Source organism: Topomyia yanbarensis, chromosome 3 (genome assembly GCF_030247195.1).
Source record: "Topomyia yanbarensis strain Yona2022 chromosome 3, ASM3024719v1, whole genome shotgun sequence".
Taxonomy (NCBI): Eukaryota; Metazoa; Arthropoda; class Insecta; order Diptera; family Culicidae; genus Topomyia; species Topomyia yanbarensis.
The window spans coordinates 148,740,075-148,762,673 of NC_080672.1; the positions used below are offsets into that span (position 1 = coordinate 148,740,075).

At 35.3% G+C, this 22,599-nt stretch overlaps 1 protein-coding gene across 2 annotated transcripts in view; it reads left to right on the forward strand.

The window, feature by feature from the left end:
* The window catches only part of LOC131689376 (uncharacterized), a 40,755-nt gene extending 30,446 nt beyond the window's left edge, over positions 1-10,309 (forward strand). For both annotated transcript variants that reach the window (XM_058974427.1, XM_058974426.1), the window contains one exon: positions 9,884-10,309. In XM_058974427.1, coding sequence (XP_058830410.1) covers positions 9,884-9,979 — 96 coding nt within the window. In that variant the 3' untranslated portion in view covers positions 9,980-10,309. The remainder of the gene's footprint in view (positions 1-9,883) is intronic.
* Positions 10,310-22,599: the final 12,290 nt, after the last annotated feature.

Here is a 22,599-nt window from a genome sequence, read left to right on the forward strand (position 1 = left end):
TTAGCTCAGTATAATTGACTGATGAGTTAATGGACTAAAAGTACACCATTATATATGACCATAAAAATTTGTTTTAATGTAGAATACATTTAAGGTTTCAATATAGGGGTCCCGTTTCAAAATATCGGCTGCGGCGCCGCGTCAGATTTTGAACGTTAATAACTTTTATCATACTTAACAGAATGATTTGATTTTTAGGCCAATTTGTTGCAAATATGTTCCTCTATGGTGTATTAAAATTTGAAGTATGTATAACATGTACTAATAACAAAAAAAAGTGTTTTGAAAAATCTTTCGAAAACGACTCGGAAAAGTGAAAATTTTCAGCCCATCCCGCACAAAGCCGTCGTTATGGTAGACCAACCGAACAATAAAATAATGAAAAGTTTATATATAGGTCCACTACATGTTTGTTCGTATGGTTATTCGCATTGGGTTGCTTGGCGAGAGCACTTGGTGGGGGAAAGACGGCATATTCCTTTGGTTAGGCCATTAGAAGCCGGACGGAAAGGAAAGGCTCATGCACGGCACGAGAACGAGCGAGAAAGTGATAGTAGTGCATATTAGCGCGATTATATAAATATCTGTCGGTCGGTTTTTCTCATCATTCGTATTCGTTCAAGCACTAGCAAGCAGCCAGTCCATCGAAGAAAAGCAGTTGGCAATGACGACGGCGGAAAAAGTGCCCCAGCTACTGGTGACTCATCGCAACCCGATCAGGAACTGTCGCCCTGCAAGAATTTCGCCCTGCAAGAATTTCGCCCCAACTAAAGGGCAACAGAGTAGGCTATCGTTCCAGCGTCTGGGTCGTGAGATTGTGCAGGACTGCAAAGTCGAGCTACGCTTACAAAGCTCAGTCGTAATGATGCCCCGAGAAGCCAACGATGCCTACTTGGTCGGTTTGTTCGAGAATGCAAAATAGTGCTTTCTAGCTCACCGTGTCCGCGGGGAGTGCGTCTGAATTATGCTCCCGCAATAAAACAATAAACGGTTCTTTACAGGACCAATTAATTGTGTTCTAATAAGAGTTAAACTGAAATTTACATTTTATGGTGTATAACAAATAATTTTCAGAAAGCAATATAAGAAATACGATGTGTGGAAAGAAAGAAAGAGAATTTAAATTATCTTCTCTCGCTCGTTTTCGTGCACTGCTTTTCCATTCCTTTCTGCTGCTACTACCATCATAACTAAAACGAATGTGCGTGTTCCTTCACCATCTCATGGCCAGTGTTGCCAAAATTGCATGTCGCTATAACAATTTGAATTATTTTATTGATCCTCTCTAGTATTGATAAAATATAGAACATGCAAAGTACACTAGTCGCATGCTTTTATTCGAACTTTTTGGCAGCCTCCGTTGATTAACTGCATAAATCGATTTGTTTGTGCAGCTCCTTGCTAGTAGCAAACTAAATAGCCTTTATCAGCGCTAACAAATAACACGAAAGAATTTAAATTTGTGAAAATCTTTTCCTTCCTTCTTTTCAAATCTGCAACATTCTTTGAAAATATTGTTTGAATGTTGTTATTGAAAAACTGAACATGCAAGTTTGCTAGCACTGGCCACTAGATTGAAGGCGATGGAAAGACAGAATATTCGTTTTGGTTATGCTAGTATTGGTAGCCGAACGGAAAGGAAAGGCGCAGGAATGGCACGAAAACGAGCGAGAGAGCGATAGTAGTGCTTTCTCGTGTGTTCATATATGAATATTGGTCGTTCGGTTTTTCTCATCATTCGTATTCGTTCAAGCACTAGCAAGCAGCCAGTCCACCGAAGGAAAGCAGTTGGCAATAGCGACGGACGGAAAAAATGCCCCAGCTACTGGTGACTCATCGGAACTGTCGCCCTGCAAGAATTTCGCCCCAACTAAAGGGCAACAGAGTAGGCTATCGTTCCAGCGTCTGGGTCGTGAGATTGTGCAGGACTGCAAAGTCGAGCTACGCTTACAAAGCTCAGTCGTAATGATGCCCCGAGAAGCCAACGATGCCTACTTGGTCGGTTTGTTCGAGAATGCAAAATAGTGCTTTCTAGCTCACCGTGTCCGCGGGGAGTGCGTCTGAATTATGCTCCCGCAATAAAACAATAAACGGTTCTTTACAGGACCAATTAATTGTGTTCTAATAAGAGTTAAACTGAAATTTACATTTTATAGTGTATAACAAATAATTTTCAGAAAGCAATATAAGAAATACGATGTGTGGAAAGAAAGAGAATTTAAATTATCCTCTCTCGCTCGTTTTCGTGCACTGCTTTTCCATTCCTTTCTGCTGCTACTACCGTCATAACTAAAACGAATGTGCGTGTTCCCCCACCATCTCATGGCCAGTGTTGCCACAAATGCATGTCGCTATAACAATTTGAATTATTTTATTGATCCTCTCTAGTATTGATAAAATATAGAACATGCAAAGTACACTAGTCGCATGCTTTTATTCGAACTTTTTGGCAGCCTCCGTTGATTAACTGCATAAATCGATTTGTTTGTGCAGCTCCTTGCTAGTAGCAAACTAATAAGCCTTTATCAGCGCTAACAAATAAGACAAAAGAATTTAAATTTGTGAAAATCTTCTCCTTCCTTCTTTTCAAATCTGCAACATTCTTTGAAAATATTGTTGGAATGTTGTTATTGAAAAACTGAACATGCAAGTTTGCTAGCACTGGCCACTAGATTGAAGGCGATGGAAAGACAGAATATTCGTTTTGGTTATGCTAGTATCGGTAGCCGAACGGAAAGGAAAGGCACAGGAATGGCACGAAAACGAGCGGGAGAGCGATAGTAGTGCTTTCTCGTGTTTTCATATATGAATATTGGTCGGTCGGTTTTTCTCATCATTCGTATTCGTTCAAGCACTAGCAAGCAGCCAGTCCACCGGAGGAAAACAGTTGGCGATGATGACGGTCCGCAAAAGTGCCCCAGCTGCTGGTGGCCCATCGCAACCAGCTACCGATCAGGAACTGTCGCCATGCTAGTATTTCGCCCCAACTAAAGGGCAACGGAGCAACTAATCCGCTGGCTAACATTCCAGCGTCTGGTTTGTAAGGTTGTGTATTACTTCAAAGTCGAGCTACGCTTACAAAACTCAGCCGTAATGAAGCCAGTGATGCCTACTTGGTCGGTTTGTGGGAGTGGGCGTAAATTACAATAAAAGCAACGGTTCTTTTCAGGACCAATCAATTGTGTTCTAGTGAGAGTTAAACTGAAACATTCATTTTAAGGTGTGTAGCATATTTTCAACAAGCAACATAATACGTTGGGTGGAAAGAAGTAGCTTGCACACGGAACAAAAATTTATATTATCCTCTCGCTCGTTTCGTGCACTGCTTTTCCATTCCTTTCTACTGTTATTATCAGTATTACCAAAACGAATGTGTTGTTGCATGTGTTTAAGAGAAACGTTGAAGTCGCATGCTTCTATTCAAGCTTTTTGGCAGCCCCCGTGAACTAACTGCATTAAATGATTTTTTTGTGCAGCTCCGTGCTAGTAGCAAACAAAATGGCCCTACCAGTGTCTGATTCGTGAGATTGTGCAGGATTTCAAAGTCGAGCTAAGCTTATAAAGTTCAGCCGTAATGGTACCCGAAGAAGCCAGTCTTGTCGTTTTGTTCGAGGCTACAAAACAGTTCGCCAGGCACGTAACTATCATGCCAAAAATATCCAACGATCCAGCGCATCACCATCAACACCAACGCCGATACCAAAGGTTCTTTTCAGAACCACCATTATTACCATAGAGAATTATTTGAAAATTTCCCATTCAAACGTGATTCTGTTGAATATTATTAGATTTAAATTAACGTCTCGAATTGAAATCACGACGCTCCGGTTATGTGACAGACATTACCCACCCATCTTTTTTTATTGTGACCACGACTAACGGTTTAATATAGACACCCCATTTCAATATTTCTGAAGGAACAGAAGGTCGAGTTTGGAAAGTTTGTAACTTTCATTGTACTTAACCAAATTACACAATGTTCGCACTAATGATTCAGAAATATGATCAGGAATCTTCTGTTAGATTTGTAAGTATGTATAATTTACATGAATAAAGAAAAATTGATTTTCAGGAATCAATTATTATCTGTTCTTCCATTGGCCAGTACTACGCGACTTCCTCATGCTAACAATTAATTTCATCGTTAGCCATCTCCCTCACCAAGGCCAACAACGCCAACAAAACCGGTCCTTTTCAGGACCACCGTCATTTTTGTAAAGAATAATTTGAAATATTCCTCGCCCAAATCAGCTTTTGTCCGAAAATCCTAATGAGTATCAACATATTTGAAGAACGTGTTCCTTATGTATTCTACATCTCTCCGGTTATGTCGCAGACATTACCCACCCATCTTTTTTATGTTGCAATGATTGCCGCAAATTGGTAATTGGATTTGAATTGATCTTGCGAATTGTCAATTCTCCATCCTCATACATAATTCAAAAGTCATTCACTCAGACAAGATCATGCGTATTTCCCAAACGTATAAAAGACCCAGTGGATTCGTTTCCTAGTTGGTCAAATAAACACTAAACAAACAAATAAATTAGTTTGCTCAGTCTAAAGAAATGTCAGCTCGATTGGCATCAACCGGCGGATACGTGTTCCCTTACAATGCCATCAAATGAATTACATACGACAAAATATGTGCAATTCAGAATATAACGAAATGAAGACTGCTTAATTATTTGCATTTAAAAAAAGATCGGAAAATTAGTTGCATAACCAAGGTGGTTCATTTTCAAAGATAGCACTGCTGATGAATCACTTTATAAAAATAGGTGATAAGGGACGCGGACGAAAATAGTTGACCACCGCCGAAGATGGAAGCTTTACCTTTTGTATAATAAACAAAAATATGTTCATCATTCTTTTTGGCATGGCTTTCGCTTAGTGACAGGATTGCCACATTCACTGATTTCCTTGAAGGTTTTGCAAAACCCTTGGTGTTTGTAGATTATTGATTTGAAGAATATTTGCTTATATTATGACTAATAAAAGGAATTTTCTAATTAAATTCTTTTTCCGATATGTATTCATCCTAATAAGGACGAAAGGACGGTTTGTAGATAACTATGTTTGGTGATACAGGACAAGAATCTTTTGAAACGATTCGAACCATGCCGGCGAATCACGACTGTATACCAAACTGTGAAAAAACAAACAAACAATTTATTGTTTTCATCTAGGCGGGCAACGTGTATGAAGGCACTATTAACAAAGGAGTGTATGAATGTAGCAATGCTTTGTTTCCACGAATTTCCATGATTCAAACGGATTTAAATACCGATTCGACTTTGATAATGAATGTAAGTCATTGAAAAGCTTCGAAATAAATTTGGAGTATTGTCGATTCTCGCATGGCCCTGTTCATATATTGGTAAAGCATCAGCATTGTTACTGTTTGAAGAGAGTTGCACAAACAAAAGCGTTGTTTATCATAACGTATATTATAGGACTTTTCATAACATGTTTTACAATTGGAGTCCCTTACTGGACTTGAAATTAACAGAAATTCGTTCCACAAGCATTGCTATTTTTGCTTTCGTTGAATTTCGTTTTATTATAGGCAGGACAACGTCTGTCAGGTCAGCTAGTTTAAAATATTTTTTTCACGCTAAAGTATTCGAGATGCCTAGTTTGTGTGCACACACACTTACGGATGTGATCTCAGTATCCGATTTCCAGTATATTTTCCAGGTGATACTATTGGATCGAGGCGGACGCCAAGTTCATCTTACTGGTGTTCGAAGCAACAGATTTGCTCGCGTCGAATTTGAACAGGTGGTCTGAAGAACCCGATCAAGCAATTTCCGGGCCCAGTTGGAAAGTTTCCAAAAGTGTTCGGATAATTTAAAATACTTAGTATTCATTGATCATCGATTTGGTGTAATTTGAATTGACATTAGGTACAGTTATGTTTAGGTGCAAATATTTGATATGAATTGCGCTTTCCGAATATGTTTCTTCTACAATGTTCTATGAGATCGGTCTCAGGTTGTCCCAAAAATTCACTAGGAATAGAATCTAAAGAATGTTGCAGTACTCTCGTGCATTCTATACGAATAACTGTGAAGTTTGATATGGCGTTCGGTATTGTGTGGATGTCCTTTACAATACCTCCTGGAACCGTATCTAAAAGCAAAACAAAGTTTTGATACTATCATTCCGTTTTGGAACTTGACCTTCTTTTTCAACAGACTTTGCAGCCGATTCTTAGTGTACAGGACAATAATAGGGCAAGTGCGACGATGCTACTGATCACTACAAATCTTTCCTGGATGAGTTCTGCAAATACGACTAATGTTTTATGAGACCAGCACCTTACGCTCTGAACCGCCAAAGCAGGGATCATTTCTAGTGTTCCCAAAACTAGATATAATGACTCCAATTTCATTTAGAAGGCTGACATTTATGATTTTTATTTATACTCAGGTTATGCAAAAAACACTTTGACCTAGAAGTTGTATGACTATTGAATATGGCTCACGTGACTGACCACACGGGAATTTTTGGAAAACCAGAAACGGTTCTCTGACCTGACCAACAAGTATAGTTAAACAATCTTGAATAATTTCCCGATCATTTGCAAGTGGTTTAGTTGGAACTAGAGCCAAATAAACACATAAACTTTAAAGTCATAAGTACTTCGAAGACGAATTTTTTTTTCTCCAGCTGCCCAACACCGCCTTTTGGCGGGGTAAGTTCTTTAGCCCATAAGTTTAGTTTCAAGTTAGTACAAGACCAAATTTCAAAGTACTATTGTAAACTAACTTACCAATAATTTTTATTTTTTGGAAAACTCCAAAATGTGAGATAATTTTCCAATTGAATTGTCACATGCAAAATATTTTTTTTCTCGTTTCCCTCAAATTTCCAACTTTCAACTCAAATATCATTTTATATTATGATTTCAACAAGTTGATAACGTATTTGTATGATAGGCGGGAATGTTTTGAAGAGGTTTTAGTTGAGTTGACAACACAAGATCGTGTATTGTAGATTTTACAGCGATTCTACAGAACCCCGCCAAAAGACGGGGTTGGGCAGCAGAGGGTTAATTTAATACAAGATAACGAAAGGAATTTTCTAATTGAATTCTTTTTCCATTATTTATTCATCCTAATAATAAGGATGGTTTGCTGATAGCTGTCTTGTGATACAGGACGAGAGTCGTATGGAACGATTTGAGCTTTGCCTGCATGACTCATACGCACGGTATAAATCAGCATTTCGCTATCTCCCTGCTGTTCCGCCATCGTCATTTGGAACTGCGAACAAAATCCTTCCAGCGCACACAAACAAACGTTCCCCTTCCGTAGCTCGCGTCAAATGAAAGATCTAACAGCTATCCTACAAGCAACAGTAGCAATAATCTAACCGATTCTGCCAGCAGAGCAGGTATGGCACTGAAGGAATTCGGTCAAAAATATTCCTTTTATATCGAGCGATGAAATATGTAGGACGCTTAGGAATGTCGAAATGATGTTCGTGTTAGGGAAAGTCTTGCGCAAATTTGTGAAAATTTTGTGTTTTCCCTTTCTATTGCATATTTACGAATTTTTCAATAGTGTACTAATAAAATACACAGATAAATTTGATAATGATTTCTTACTGGCAATTTTTTGGTTGGTTTTCGAATCATGAAAATCCATCAACAATTAACAAAACGTAAGCGAAAACTTTGTCTGTTTTCTTGCATTTTCCCAATGTTTTCACAATAATACGAATTATTCAATAGTGTACAGTTAAAATATCAATTTAAAGTTGCAATCAAGTTTAAGTTGGACTTCTCTGAATCGATTGGTATATAAATGACGCAAATCCATCAACAATTAACAGCGCTACAGTCGTTTAAAATTATGTCACATTTTCGTGACGCAGTTCGAAATCATATTTTAGTTTTACACCTAGCCCCAGCCCCACACAGTAGAGTAAAGCATTTTCAATGCTAAAAGTTTAATACTATGCTATAGGCCTGCTAAGCCAAGACAAGTTTCGTATTCACTCTGTCTTATCGGGATAAACAGAACTTCTGCTCGGACGGAACACAAGTCATTCGATTGAAAGACAAAGAGTGTTTTAGGGATTTAGCGTCAAGCCGGCGCTTATCTATTCCGACAAAAAGTCAGCGTCGGTTTCTGATGAGACGAAATCGAAACGCCCCCATGACTTTAATAAAAAGGTTAATATTTAATTATCTTAATCAGTATGATTTCAACGTTCTCTTCATGTGATCATATTTCGAAAAGCTAAGAGAATCGGTTTTGGAGGGGAGGGGGGCGGTTTAGCAGAGAAAGAGAGTGGGGGATCCGTCAGAAATCCTTTATTTTATTTCGGTATGCGGGGTGGATGAAGGAAATGTGGGTGTGATAGTAGTCCAAGAAGAGGGGGCAGGTGATGATGGAGTGAGGTGTAAGGGTAAGGGGGAGGAGTGATACAACACTCAACTGCATATTATGCAAATCGGCTCAGTCATCACCGAAGAACCGATGCGATGTGACTTTAATTGTGCAATGCCCGGAATCCGGGACTTCCGAAATTGTCGATAGTGAACAATATATTCTAAGAATGTTTGATTAGCAATCAGTCAACAAGACCTGCAAATCGGAGTGATTTCGTGATTATTTCAATAGATTTTTAGCCTCTGCGGTATCACGATTGAAACGGTCTGTATGGGAAAATCCAGTGAGACCTTACAAACGAACCTGTAACTCCGGAACCAAAAGGCAGAACCGAATGAAATTCAATAAGATTACTGTTCCTTTCATTTTAAATCAAGTTTCTGAAAATCGGCAAGGAATTCGCTGGGAAAAAGGTATGATAGTAGCTTAGGAACTTGACGGGGGCCTCATGAATTGTCATAGGTGGCTAATGTGATCAAAGCTACTTTGATTGATCATTAGTGACCGCAAATCCAAGTAATGTTGGACACTTTTTGATATGTATTACATCATTCGGACATGATAGTGCTACCAGTTTATATGGGAATTTGCTGTGTGACTGCACTCTTCAATCCGTAACTCCGGAATCGGAAGTAGGATCAACTAAAAATTCAATTGCAGCTTATGGGAGCATCATACCTTTCAGATGAAACTAAGTTTGTGTAAATCGATTCCTCCATTCTGAGAAAATTGTGAGTTTGAATGACACACACATACATACACGCACACACTGATTTTTTCCGATTTCGACGAACTGAATCGAATGGTATATGGCACTCGGCCCAGGCCTCGGTTAAAAAGTCGATTTTTAGAGTGATTGCATAGCCTTTCTTTATATGAGAAATATGGCTAATGATAACAAAATTGTTACAAAATTTGATATGATTTGATCAAAGTTATAACTAAATGTGATGTTTTTTTCGAAAAGTATATTCCGCCTTTGTGAAAGATTATATAGAACTTGTATAATCATATATTGACAGTGATCTGGTAACAAACGATCAATTCATGAATTTATAGTTTTATAACAGACTAGCTAATACCCATCGCGCGTTGCTGTCACTTTTAACGAAATAAGAAGAAAACACAATTTGTTCCGAAGCGCCATCTGGCGGGCAGACAATCCCCAACCAATAGCACACAAGCACACTTCATAACAAATGCCTATTATGTACAAATGTAAATATATAGATAGATTGATTACGTTATAATATTGATAGTATAGAAAACTGTCCGCAATCTACTTTCAATTCCGTTATCTGAATATAACCTCAGTTTTTATAAATATCAACCATAGTTAAATAATATTATTGTTTTGTTATGCTCTTCTGATCGATGCGATAACTATATACTTCAACCGTTACTATCTAAGATACTTTAATATGAGCAGTATCGTACGAATCTGAGTACATTCATTAATATTTTTTTTACAATTGCAGGTACCTCGGGTGTTCATTAATGGAGAATTTGTCGGAGGTGGAACCGACATAAAAAAAATGTATTCAGATGGGCGTTTGGAAAAATTATTAACCTAGAAAACAAACGGTTGCATTACACATGTTTTTATATAGATATGAAATATAAAATAAACGATTGATATTTACATCGTTCGGGGGAGCTCTGTTAGCAGGCCAAAGCTTCACCCTACTAAACCCTATTGTAATATTCATTAAGAAACGCGCTTATCAGTGGCGGATCTAGGGGGAGGGTCTTGGGGGTCCGGACCCCCTCCGAAGTTTTTTTCATTTGTTGAGAAATTTTAAATAAGTTACAATTTTATATCAGTTTCAAACTCAAAATCATTCTAAACAAAATTTGACTAACACAAATGATTCTCATTGAATAAAGTTATTACGTATGTCGAATTATACGATGTTCATTTTAAAATTGAAATTTCAGACCCATCCCGAAATTTTTTTTTTGATCCGCCCCTGGCTTATCAAGCTCAGTCTCTCGTTGTGAACCTTAAGTGATGTGAAACGCACTATCCAATATGTTTTTGTTTTATTGTTAATCATTTCATTTTCAAATTTTTCATTTTCCCAATTTTCTTTATTTCATAACAAATCATAATTTTTGATTAGAATAGGTTTTTCCAATTTGAATTTAAAAATAAGTAAGACTTAAATTTCTTGAAAAATTACGATATTTTATTCCAGGTCTTACCAAATTTCAATATGTAGGTATATTAATTTTCACGCCAATTAAATTGCGTTCTATATAGTTGTTGAAAATAAAGAAAAAAGTTCGGTACTGATCGATAGTATTGAAAGTATCGATACTTTTCCCCCGATACATCGATACTCAGTATCATAATAATCCAAAGTATCGATATTTTTTTCAGTATCGCCCATCCCTACTGAACGGCAATTGGGAACATCCCATGTATACTAGCGCCACCTCAAAAAGTTTACAGAAAAAGCAGAAAAGTGTAAACAAACAGCATGCATCAGACTAGTGATTTTGAAAAAAAAATGTCGGTACGTTTTTTGGCCTGATGCTTACTTTTTCGTTATCAGGTTGCTGGTTGGTTACTGTTTAAGCTTTTTAATAGTGTTGCAAATTTAAATTAAGAACTGAGCGCTTAGCAGGTAGGAATACCTACCTCACTTTGTGAAACTGCTCTTTGTTCACAATATTGAAATTGATTATGAATGAAAAAGTGGTCTAGTTAGGTCCAACGCTAGCTAGTTATGATGTCCAAAGATCTCACTATAGTCCTTGTATAATCAGAATATACGACATTGATTTATTAGAAAGATTTCGTGTGTAATTGATAAGATAATTTTCCACTTGTTTCATGCCGAGAAACACTGCCCAGTCAAAAAGGCAAGTTGCTGGCTAACGGGGGGCTATTTGCCAACTCGGATTTGCTAATTGCCCTTCAATTTGCCAGCAAATTGCTGGCAATTAGGGGGCTATTTCAAATGCAACATTTGGGTGATTTGCCGCCGTCATTTTGTAGTGGCTCTACCTGCCCTTAAATCACCCCTAAATCGCCCAGGGCACGCGCTATTTAATCGCCCTTAATTACCTAATATGAAAATTACAAATAATACTTATTTTCGGATTCATTATCTGTGATGTGATGTGATGTGATTTGAAGCCACTATCAGCTCAAGGTTTTTCCAGTGAATGCGGGTAGACTTACAGTAGCCCCGAAATAGTTTATCGTGAAACCTTCACATTATTGCTGTTATTAAAGGGAAATCAAAAAGGGTTGGACGGGCCCGTAAGCAGAGACACTTACGCAAACCCCGCAGGGGAAAAAGGAGGAAAAGAGTCTCTTCCAACAATAATATTCCAGTCAAAAGGTAAACAATTTCGCTATACATGCTTTTCCCACCTGATGGTTTGTTTTGAGAAGGGTGCGTCAAACTCATATAAGACCTTCTGAAGAAAGCAAGTTTCCTTCAAGTGACTTAGGCTGGCTATCCACGTTCCCTCGTCCAGTCCTCAATTCGTATGATACCCTGTTGCTCCCATCCCTTCCCAGTATTCAATTGTGATATAAAGTAGTTTATAGCATTACATGTTATCAGGATAATGTATATAATGGAAATTATGATTCATAATGAATATCATATAACAACATGCAATTAATATAACGTATACCATGAATTTAATTATGTAAATGAGCAATATAAAACAATATAGTGCATATAATGAGTAATGAAATCAAAGGGATAATATTGTGATGATAGAGACAATCCATGTGTTGCTGGAAATAAATGATACCAGTACAGTAAAGCCCAGTTTTTATTAGTCTCCTGGTGTATTTACGGCTGATGAAGTGTAGACATTGAAAAGCTTGGCTCATTACCTATAATCGGGTCGTCCAATTCAAATTTCAATTTTATTTTGCATGTTTCACATCTATTAGGCAATCCATTAGACGTTTGTTTGACAATCTAGCGGGGGGTTCTGTAAACAAGTCTACTCCTGCGAACAGAAAAACTCGCCCGACAAACATCTTTCGTTAATCCGATTCGTTTGATGTTGGATCGAATCAACGATATCGTTGGACGTCGCTCCCCTCGGAGTAACGTCAGAAGAAGTAAAAAAGAAATAATCAGCTGATCAGAAACGTCTCATGGATTGCCTAATAACATAAAATAGATTTGCTCAATCAAGGATATACTCGAATATTGTGAGGTGTGTCTTCTAGCAATCATCAGACGGATTATCAAGTGAGGCTAACAAAATATTGTCAAAAAAATTTCATGTTGTGCTAACAAAAGCGGGCCTTTACTGCATAATAAAATGAAATTTTCAAGGGAATATTAAATAACAATCAATAATATTATGAAACTTCTTTCTACAATTAATATGAATATGGTGAATGGGCAATATAGTCAACATCAAACCTGCATACTATTATGGATTACAAAAGTACTTATTTGAACTAAAAATTTAACAAGCAAACTAAACGTAAGTAACACCTAGAATGCGACGGCTCCTATAGACTAAATAAAAAAATAAAATAAAATGGAACGATATTTGATAAATGGACCAGAATAAAATGAATAAACTTAAAGAATGTATTGGATGAATATAATGGAAAAGATTAACATAAAAATATTTATCATATTTATTAGGATGGGATAAGGTTATTTATTCTCGCAGCAGCTTCTTTTTGTTTCACTTCGTGGGTTTCATTGAACCATACAAGAACCTAAGTCAACTGGCTGCAGCCCGCAATTCCTCATCGCAACCGAAACCCGCATGTAAGCTATCATGGTAAAACCTACACCTCTGCCTTCCCCTCTCTTAAATCGTAGTTCCACTTGAAGCCGCTATCTCTAAGTAAACTGACGAATATGAATATTTAATGTAAAATATAACATAAATAAAATATGAATATCATAATTATTGTATGGCACTTAATATGAATAAACTATAGTACAGTGGTACGCATAATGCTGATTATGCAATTATGCTGTCGAAGGAAACAATATTATATACACACTGAATATAATGACTTTGATAGGAGTAATAAAATTATCATCAAATGATAAATCTGCTAACAATAAATTCTTTAGGCAGGAAATTAAAAAAACACGCAAAGAATTAAAAAGTAACGAAGTATCAAATAAATCTAAAATTGTGAAATTCATTGAGGAGTTTTCTCGTTACTAAATCAACATTCCTGCTAGCACTCCGCGCTAAACAATTGTTAGCAAATCGGAATAGCAATAAAATAAAAGGAAACTGGTGGAGACAGCAGGCTCACTTTCCTGAGACTAATCCAAAACATATATAAATCTCAAAGTAATTAACTTTCTACCTCGTGATGATGATGATGATATAGGAACCCACCATCAGTGCATGGAATACTCCGGTGGCTGAAGATGCTTTTAACAGCAAGGATAAAATTATGTTATCAACCGACATTCACATTAACGCTGTATAAAGGGCCAAAATGGGATGGATTCATAAACGGAGTCATTTATGCGTAATCCGAAGGGACAGAGAATCTCCTTCCAACGAAATAATCCAGCCAGTTACATAACTCAATTTTCAATACTTGTTAAGGCACTACATGATGGTTTGTGTGAGAAGGGTGCGTCAATTTTGTTACCACTTGTCAGATAAGAACATTCACAGCAACAGCATGATCCTGAAGAATTATGCGCTTGCTGGTAGTATTCATATTTTGTGACTAGAAGCTGGCGACCCACGACATCTAGTCCAAGTTGTAACTTGAATGATACCCTGATGCTCCCTCCCAACCCAATGTTATTTAATTTGCATATGAAATGTAATGTATGAAATTCTGAATATAATGCATATAATGAATGTTATGAATATAACGATCAAATTAGAATCCTATAGTTATGAATGATTTATGTATGAATGAATCTAGGTAGCCATCATCCAGCTTCAGTCTTGCTCTGGTTGCGGCTTCATGTATGTATTTTAATTAATGAATATAAGGAATATGGCATTCAAATAATGTAACATAACAAAATAATAATATAAAATAATATAATATAATATAATATAATATAATATAATATAATATAATATAATATAATATAATATAATATAATATAATATAATATAATATAATATAATATAATATAATATAATATAATATAATATAATATAATATAATATAATATAATATAATATAATATAATATAATATAATATAATATAATATAATATAATATAATATAATATAATATAATATAATATAATATAATATAATATAATATAATATAATATAATATAATATAATATAATATAATATAATATAATATAATATAATATAATATAATATAATATAATATAATATAATATAATATAATATAATATAATATATTATTATAATTAACATAATATTATTCAATATTATACAGGGTGTTTGGTTCATGGTTAAGAACCTCTCGAAGGGTGATTGATTGTCATATTTGGAGAAAAAAAAATCGTTCTACACATACCATCAAATCTCAACCATTACAAAGTTATTGAACTTTTTGTGTTAAAAACTTATTTGTCTTAAAATACCTCTAACTCAAAAAGTATACTTTGTATTTCAAATATTTTAGGTCCACTGGGAAGGTGAATTTCGCATTGAGTGATGCTCTCACATGTTTCAGCTAATGCGTTTAAGTAGCTTTTTCAGAGTAATTTATTGAAAATTAAACAACTTTAATCGATTTTTCGTTCATTTCTTGAAAATCCTAATAGTTAACCTCATTATTTTAATAATCCAGATTGTTAGTCTTGAAGAGCTACATAATTCGTTCTTTGACATAATACACTTACCTTTTCTTATTTTCATGAGTTTGGGTTATTCAACTTGGATATTTTTATCTCATTTTCACTAATACCAGCTCTAATTGAAAAGTATGGCACTTATTGTACTTTTTTTTCTTTTTATCCGAAAGCCAGGAAAATTTTACATAGAAAAATGTATTAATACCTTTCAGTTAACTGAATTTAGTATTCTTTTAGAAGTAAATTAGTTTAAAGTTAGTGCTATTATTAGCATTTTCGTTAATTTTCTTAAAATAGTAAATAATAAACATCACCATTATTATTATGGAAATAATGCATCTCAGCAAGTTCTACAGTTTTTTCTTTGACTCCATTCATTTATCTCTTTTGGTTTCGACGCAAAATCGTTTTGATTACATTGTTTCATATGCAAAAATAACGATTTCGAACCCACTACATTTGTGGCGATGTCATGCTGTGTTAACTATTAAATACCAGTAAAATGAAAAGAGATATAGACAAAGTGTCAAATCTAGGGGCAGATCACTTGTGATGCATTTTTAAAAATCAGCGAAATTAAATGCATTTATTTCCATCAAAACAGAAATTCATAATGTATTTTGCGTTGCGTGCAATGTTTTTGCGTTGCGTGCAATGTTGTTTGCGTTGCGTGTAAGACGTCAAAACCCTACAGAAAAACTAGCCCTACATTTAACAAAACGTCGAACAAAGTGGATCAGCGTAGGACGTTTGTTAAACAAACTTTTCTGTGAGGGAGTGCAAAGCTGATGCAAAAATGGAAATTAAATGCATTTTTTCTAATTTGATGCAAATTTGTTATACATTCTTAGAGTGATCTGCCCCTAGTGTCAAATAAAAAGTTATAGAGAACATTAAGGGGCATCAAATGAATAATAGTAACGATAAATTTTGTTGATTAATAATTAGAATAATTAAAAAACTCTCCAAAAAACACAAATTTTGAGTTATTAGTAAAAAATCATTTAGTATACTTAAATAAAAGATATTTGTACATACACTGATAGGACATTTTCTCAGTTTTCCAATGAAATCTTGTAAATAACGATACAAAGCATATTTTTTAGATTATAGTCTTTTAAGCACTTGCAAGTCGGTTACAGGAAAAGTATAGTAATGATATTACAAAAAAATGAGAAGAGATAGAAATATGACGTCCAAGAACAAATTATGAATCGTCCTAAAACCAAACTTTTGGATAATGGATATTGCTATAATCATACTTCATTATTTCGAGAAAATTAGCAAAAACCTCCTCAAAAGCACTAACTTTTAACTACTTTACTGCTAAACGGTAATTAAAACTAATTAACTAAAAGATATGAGAACACCATTCAATAGGAAATTTTCTCACCTGTCGAATGAAACTAAAAGATTTAAAATACAAAGTATACTTTTAAGATTAGAGGTATTTTAAGACAAATAAGTTTTTTACACAAAAGTTCAATAACTCTGTAACGGTTGAGGTTTGATGGTATGTGTAGAACATTTTTTTTCTCCAAATATGACAGTCTATCACCCCCGAGAGGTTCTTAACTATGAACCAAACACCCTGTATAATATACAATACAATATAAAATAATATGAACAAGTTTTTCTTGTATCTATGTATAAAATATAATGTATTGTTTAAATATGATATTCATCTTTATTGAGTTGTAGGATTATGCCGCTTCAACTGAAAAATGTAGGTTATTATTGTATCAATTCGTGAAAAGATATGATGACCTTACATCAAATATTATAAAATAACAATATGGTTCACTTTTGCATTTCTTAAAAGACACTACACTGGCGCCACCATGACACAAAAGGTTACTAGTACACTGTAAATTTTGCAGTAGGTAATGACAATTCTCAGTTCAACACAATACATTATAGTAGAGGTGGCGACATTTCTAGATTAGGGACACTGAAAATAATCGAAACGATAAAACCATATGCATTTAAACATCACTTTCATGTGCGTTCTCATGTTAAAAAGTAAAAGAAATGATTTCGTTTTGAATTTCACATGAAAACCCATTAAAATGCATTTCATGTGGTGTTTCAAATTAAATTCAAGCAAATTCCACGTAAATATGACATATATATCCATTGAATGATCATTGCCATACTATTGAACTTTCCACATGACTTTCGCATGAAAAACATGTAGTGCATTTCTACATGTAAAACATTTAATTTCACCGATTCTTCTGCTAATAAAATCTATAAGTAAAACAAGGTAATATTCTCGTGTAATTCATTTGGAAATTTTAGTCAATTGTATTTCTTATGATGTTGATGTTCTTTTCACACCATGTTCGCATGAATTTCATTTGAAAACCATATCTCCCACACTCGAATGAATATTCAAGTAGCAACGGTGTGTATGTAATGTGTTTGTGGATTGAAATAATACAATAGATTTCCACATGATGCTAACGTGTTAAGTTTTTTCAGTGGAGAAAACTTTTTTGGATTTATTATCTTTCCAGCAGGAGAAAGTTTCATGATTTCGTTCTAATGATCATATTTTAATACCCACATGATATAACGATCATTGCGTAGTCTGACCAGTTCATTAAGAGGCACAGTTTACAAAAAAAGGAAACAGAAAAATATTTCGCTGGCGAAAATGCTGGAAATCTCATTCTCTGCTTACACTGCCCATAAGTGCTTAAGAGTCCAATATGGATTTTTGACGAAAATGAGTTATGTTGGATTGTATTCTGTCTTAACACTGAATCACAATGAACAAATAACATTACCAGTTTTGCTATGAAAATACCGAAAAAATACCAAAACATGGTTGTCCCATCCATAAGGCTCAATGAGAATGTAAAGCTTCAATAGTGTTTTTCTCGGCTTGCTGTTTTTCAATATGGGACTCTTATGCTTTTATGGGCAGTACATGTATTTGGGATAACTTTTTCTAACGCAGCTGGAGAAGATTCTGGTAGTTTAAAGCAGCGTCCCTAAAATGCAGCTGATGCAAAACCAAATTACACCGATAACCCCACGATATATTTTACACTGAGCTCCAACTATTGATTCTTACGTTGCGCAGGCCTGGCAGCACTTTTTTCCATCTGAAGATTCTTACGTTGCTCAGGCCTGGCAGCATACTCAAGGTTTCAGACACACAAATACCAACACGTTAGAAAATGAACAATTTACCCACGGCTTAAAGTGTAAATATTTGACGAGCGCGCGTCATAGAAATCGTCGGCGAAAACAATTACATGAAATTCCTATATTGTTTGCTGGTAACGAATGATCGACACCTGATAAATCACAAGGAAGCTATGCCGATGCCCAATGCCTTTGCTGTGAACAGAAAATTACGGTCTGATATGTTTTCTATGGCATGCAGCTAAATTCCCGATTTACGCTGATAATAACATAGATGCACTGATTATCCACTGTCTAGTGTAATTATGGCTTAATTTTCGTCAAGAATCCATTGCACACTATTTTTTCCACCATAAGAGCTCAAATATTTTCAATTAAAAACTTTCGAGAAATTCGTTTGTTTATCTCAACGATTTATCTGACGTCACCGAAAACTATCAATTCGCGGAATAGCAAGCCTCGTTTCTGTGAGCCGTGCAATTTGCCCACCTTTCGCTTCTATACTTCTTGGGCGCGTTTGACATTTTAATCTACGGCGCACGCTAATCGCAGAATGATTATTTATTGAGATTAAAAACCTTTTTCGTCCACAGATGGCATTACATTTATGTCCTTTGTGTTTCGTATGGGATTTACAGGAGTGGACTATATTGTTAATATACAATATTTGCTTATATGGTACGTAAAGAAATTATATTTTATGCAGTGAAAACAAGGCAGAAACATTGCTATAATACAAGGAAATGAGAATATATTAATAATAATAATTATGCTGAAAATAATAACTATGCTGAACAAAATAAAAGCAAAAATGTACGAAATATTAATAATACAATATACTACTGCTGTTTAGGCCGTCGTTTTCAGCTCTCGGTTCCCTAAGCCTGACGGGCATGATGAATTTATCGAATGTAATGCGCATGAAATTTAGCTCTTGGATGCAAAAGATCATTTAATTTAGTATTTATTGTACGAAATTATGAATCTAACACATGGTTATCACAGTATATTGAAATATATGTAATGAATACCTAAGACATGGCAAATTAAAAAAAATATGTAAACCATCTAAAGAAAATAAAATAAAGGTTATGTGTATACATCTTTACACTCTGCAATACTGACAACCCTTGCTTCAATTTTACCCTTTGTTCTTCAACTCCTGAATTGTCTCGGTCCTTTTATCCTACTGTTTAAACGAAGTATACATATATAAATTTTAAGAATATTTTTATATTAATAGTATAATTGAGAAGAGCAATACATAAAATAATTCAAGATATTTGTACACATAGACACAAGCGATAGTGGAACTGGAAAATGTGACAAAAAGGCCCTTACTGAGATTATATGAACATATTCCGCTAATCCTCTCGTGAAACTTGAAAGTGCCAAAATGTCGCTTAAAATGTCATAGACTTTTTAATACAAAACTCTAAATTGTTTTGCACAGCCTGCGTTTCATTAATCGTGAACATGATTATTTTGACTGTATCGTCACCTATATATCGATTTGTCAATGGAAAGCACTATAATTTGAGAACTTGCATGCAAGTACGTTACTGTTACCCAGTAAAACTCATTCCGGAACCGGTTCGGATTTCTGAATGGAGTCATTATGGATTCCAAATCAAATGCAACAACCGATTCCGACTCAGAATCGGTTGTTGCAATTGATTTGGAATGCAAATTCCGAATGGTTTGACCGGGTAAAAGCTGTCTTAGCGACACGATATGAAATACTATCGCCACTACATATCATCATGAGCTTGCGGTCGCGTCAGATGCTGAAAGCTTTTAAAAATGACACTCATTACAGTTATACTGGCAATTTTCTTTTTGTATAGTTATTGCCTACAATGCGTATTCAAATGTTGTATGAATAGTGATACTTAAAAACGAAATATATATAAATACTCCCTGATATAAATATCCGCTGCTACGTTGATGATTTCTGAGTGATTTGTTTCCACCAATACAATGAAACATATACATTTGCACTGTATGAGCCATCATGCCCTTACTGGGCATATGCTTTCCTATCTCCTTTTACTTTGCACTAACACAAATTCTCCACTCCACAGTGATTGCGAAAATGAGAATCAAAACCACTTAACTAGGTTGATTTTAGCCGAATAGGGATCTTTAACTTGGAAAAATTGTGCCAGTTTTTCATATGTATTGATAGCGGGTGTCCTTACGAGTACACTCATATCATTCTTAAACCTTAATTATTCTTTTATGATTTTTAAATTAAAAAAAATTATATTCAACCAGCAAACTGACAGTTGTCCTACTAAATGATGTATCTGCAAATATCTCGTTCGCCTCATTGTTAACCGGGACAGCACCCCACGCAGCATGATCTGGTACTTTTTCAATCCGCTAGCAGCCTGCCATCCCAAGTTTTATCTGCAAACTATGGTAGATCTGATAAGGCAACCTATAGAGTCGTGCAAGTCGCATGGGTTTGGATGTGTTATTGTCCTAAAAGGATCAAACTAAAAAATGTTTTTTTTTCAATAGTTTCGGGCCAAAAAATTGAAAAAAGACTGAGATATTAACTCACGGTACTAATCTGCATCAGAATATGCCTTAACCCGCACACTCCTACAGATCCCTATTTTCCTATTCCCCATTCCTCGCATAACTAAGAGGGAGCTACATCACTAGACTAGATAAAAAACACTTCACGTGTTATCATTCGCGACGGTTTCACCTAAAATCGAGGACGTAAGCAAAAGCATGTCCACTACCGCTCAACTCACGCACACGACTTGCTTATTTTCGGATTCATTATCTAGTCATAAACTTATCACTACACTGGTTAATCACCACCAAACTATAGGAAGAATCAATGTCGGTTGTCACGGTAAAGATAGATACGTCTACCTTTATCAGGACACATGATAGTGAACACGGGTGATTCGTAGTTATTCTGCCTAAGCTCGACCCTCATTATCAGAAGGCAAAAATGAAGCCCGCATGATATTAAGCAGAGATGCCAGGTACTTTTTTCAAATGTCTGCAACAATAATTTTAAATGTCTGGGAAGAACAAAAAATGTCAGGAAAGCTAGTGTAACCAAAAGCCTTTATATTAAAAAATCTGCAAATATCTGCAACAAAACTAAAAAATCTGCAAATATCTGCAACCAAACTAGAAAATCTGCAAATATCTGCATCATCGAAAAAATCTGCAGCTTATATTAAAAGTCTGCGAATTTGCAGACTTGTCTGCAAACCTGGCATCTCTGATATTAAGCCTGTTCTAATGACCCTGCCACTTCTAGCTTTCCGATCTGTTTACTTCACATCCTTGCTCTCACTTGAGTACTATGGCTCTAAGTTTCATAACTTTCCCTACCCAGTAATCTCTAGCTAATTGAATGTCGTTAAAACTTAAAAAAAAAGAAAATTTGACTAACATAGTCGAAATAAAAAAGGAAAAAAAAAGGGAAGAATCAATGGTGAAATTGGCATTGCACACCAAAACTTACCACAATCTGACCTTTATTAAGAGTTTATTATGCCAGAAAATGCGAAATATAGTGCTATTACTGCGCAGAGATTGACAACTCGTTTCTGCAGTACTAATGCTATTATATAGCACCAGCGCACAAATGTCAAATTTTAAAGCTTTATATTAGCTTTACTAATGCTAGTAAAAAGCTTCAGCTAGCTGTCATCGTCCGCCATAGTTTCAGAGATGCCAGATTTGCAGACAAGTCTGCAAATTGGCAGACTTTTAATTTAAGCTGCAGATTTTTTCGATGACGCAGATATTTGCAGATTTTTTAGTTTGGTTGCAGATATTTGCAGATTTCTTAGTTTGGTTGCAGATATTTGCAGCTTTTTGAATATAAAGGCTTTTGGTTACACTAGCTTTCCTGACATTTTTTGTTCTTCGCAGACTTTTAAAATTATTATCGCAGACATTTGAAAAAAGTACCTGGCATCTCTGCATAGTTTTGAAACCATTGCTTATATTTCCTTTCGGTATGATGAGCAAAAAGAAAAAATTTAAAATAAAATGTTCTGTTTAAAACCGTAATTGTCTCTCTTCTAATGCATTGTAATGAATATTCTTAATGGGTTTTCGTTCTGACATGATATGATAATTTTACGAAAATTACCTTTAGTAAGTCTCCAACTGAGGTACCTTGCCTCGTCCTTCACGGTAAGTGCGCTGCGTTTGCTCTCAGGACTATATTGCATACACACAGAAAAAAAATATTGGTAAAAGTAAGAGTGTTCCGCTCTTAACAAAAAACA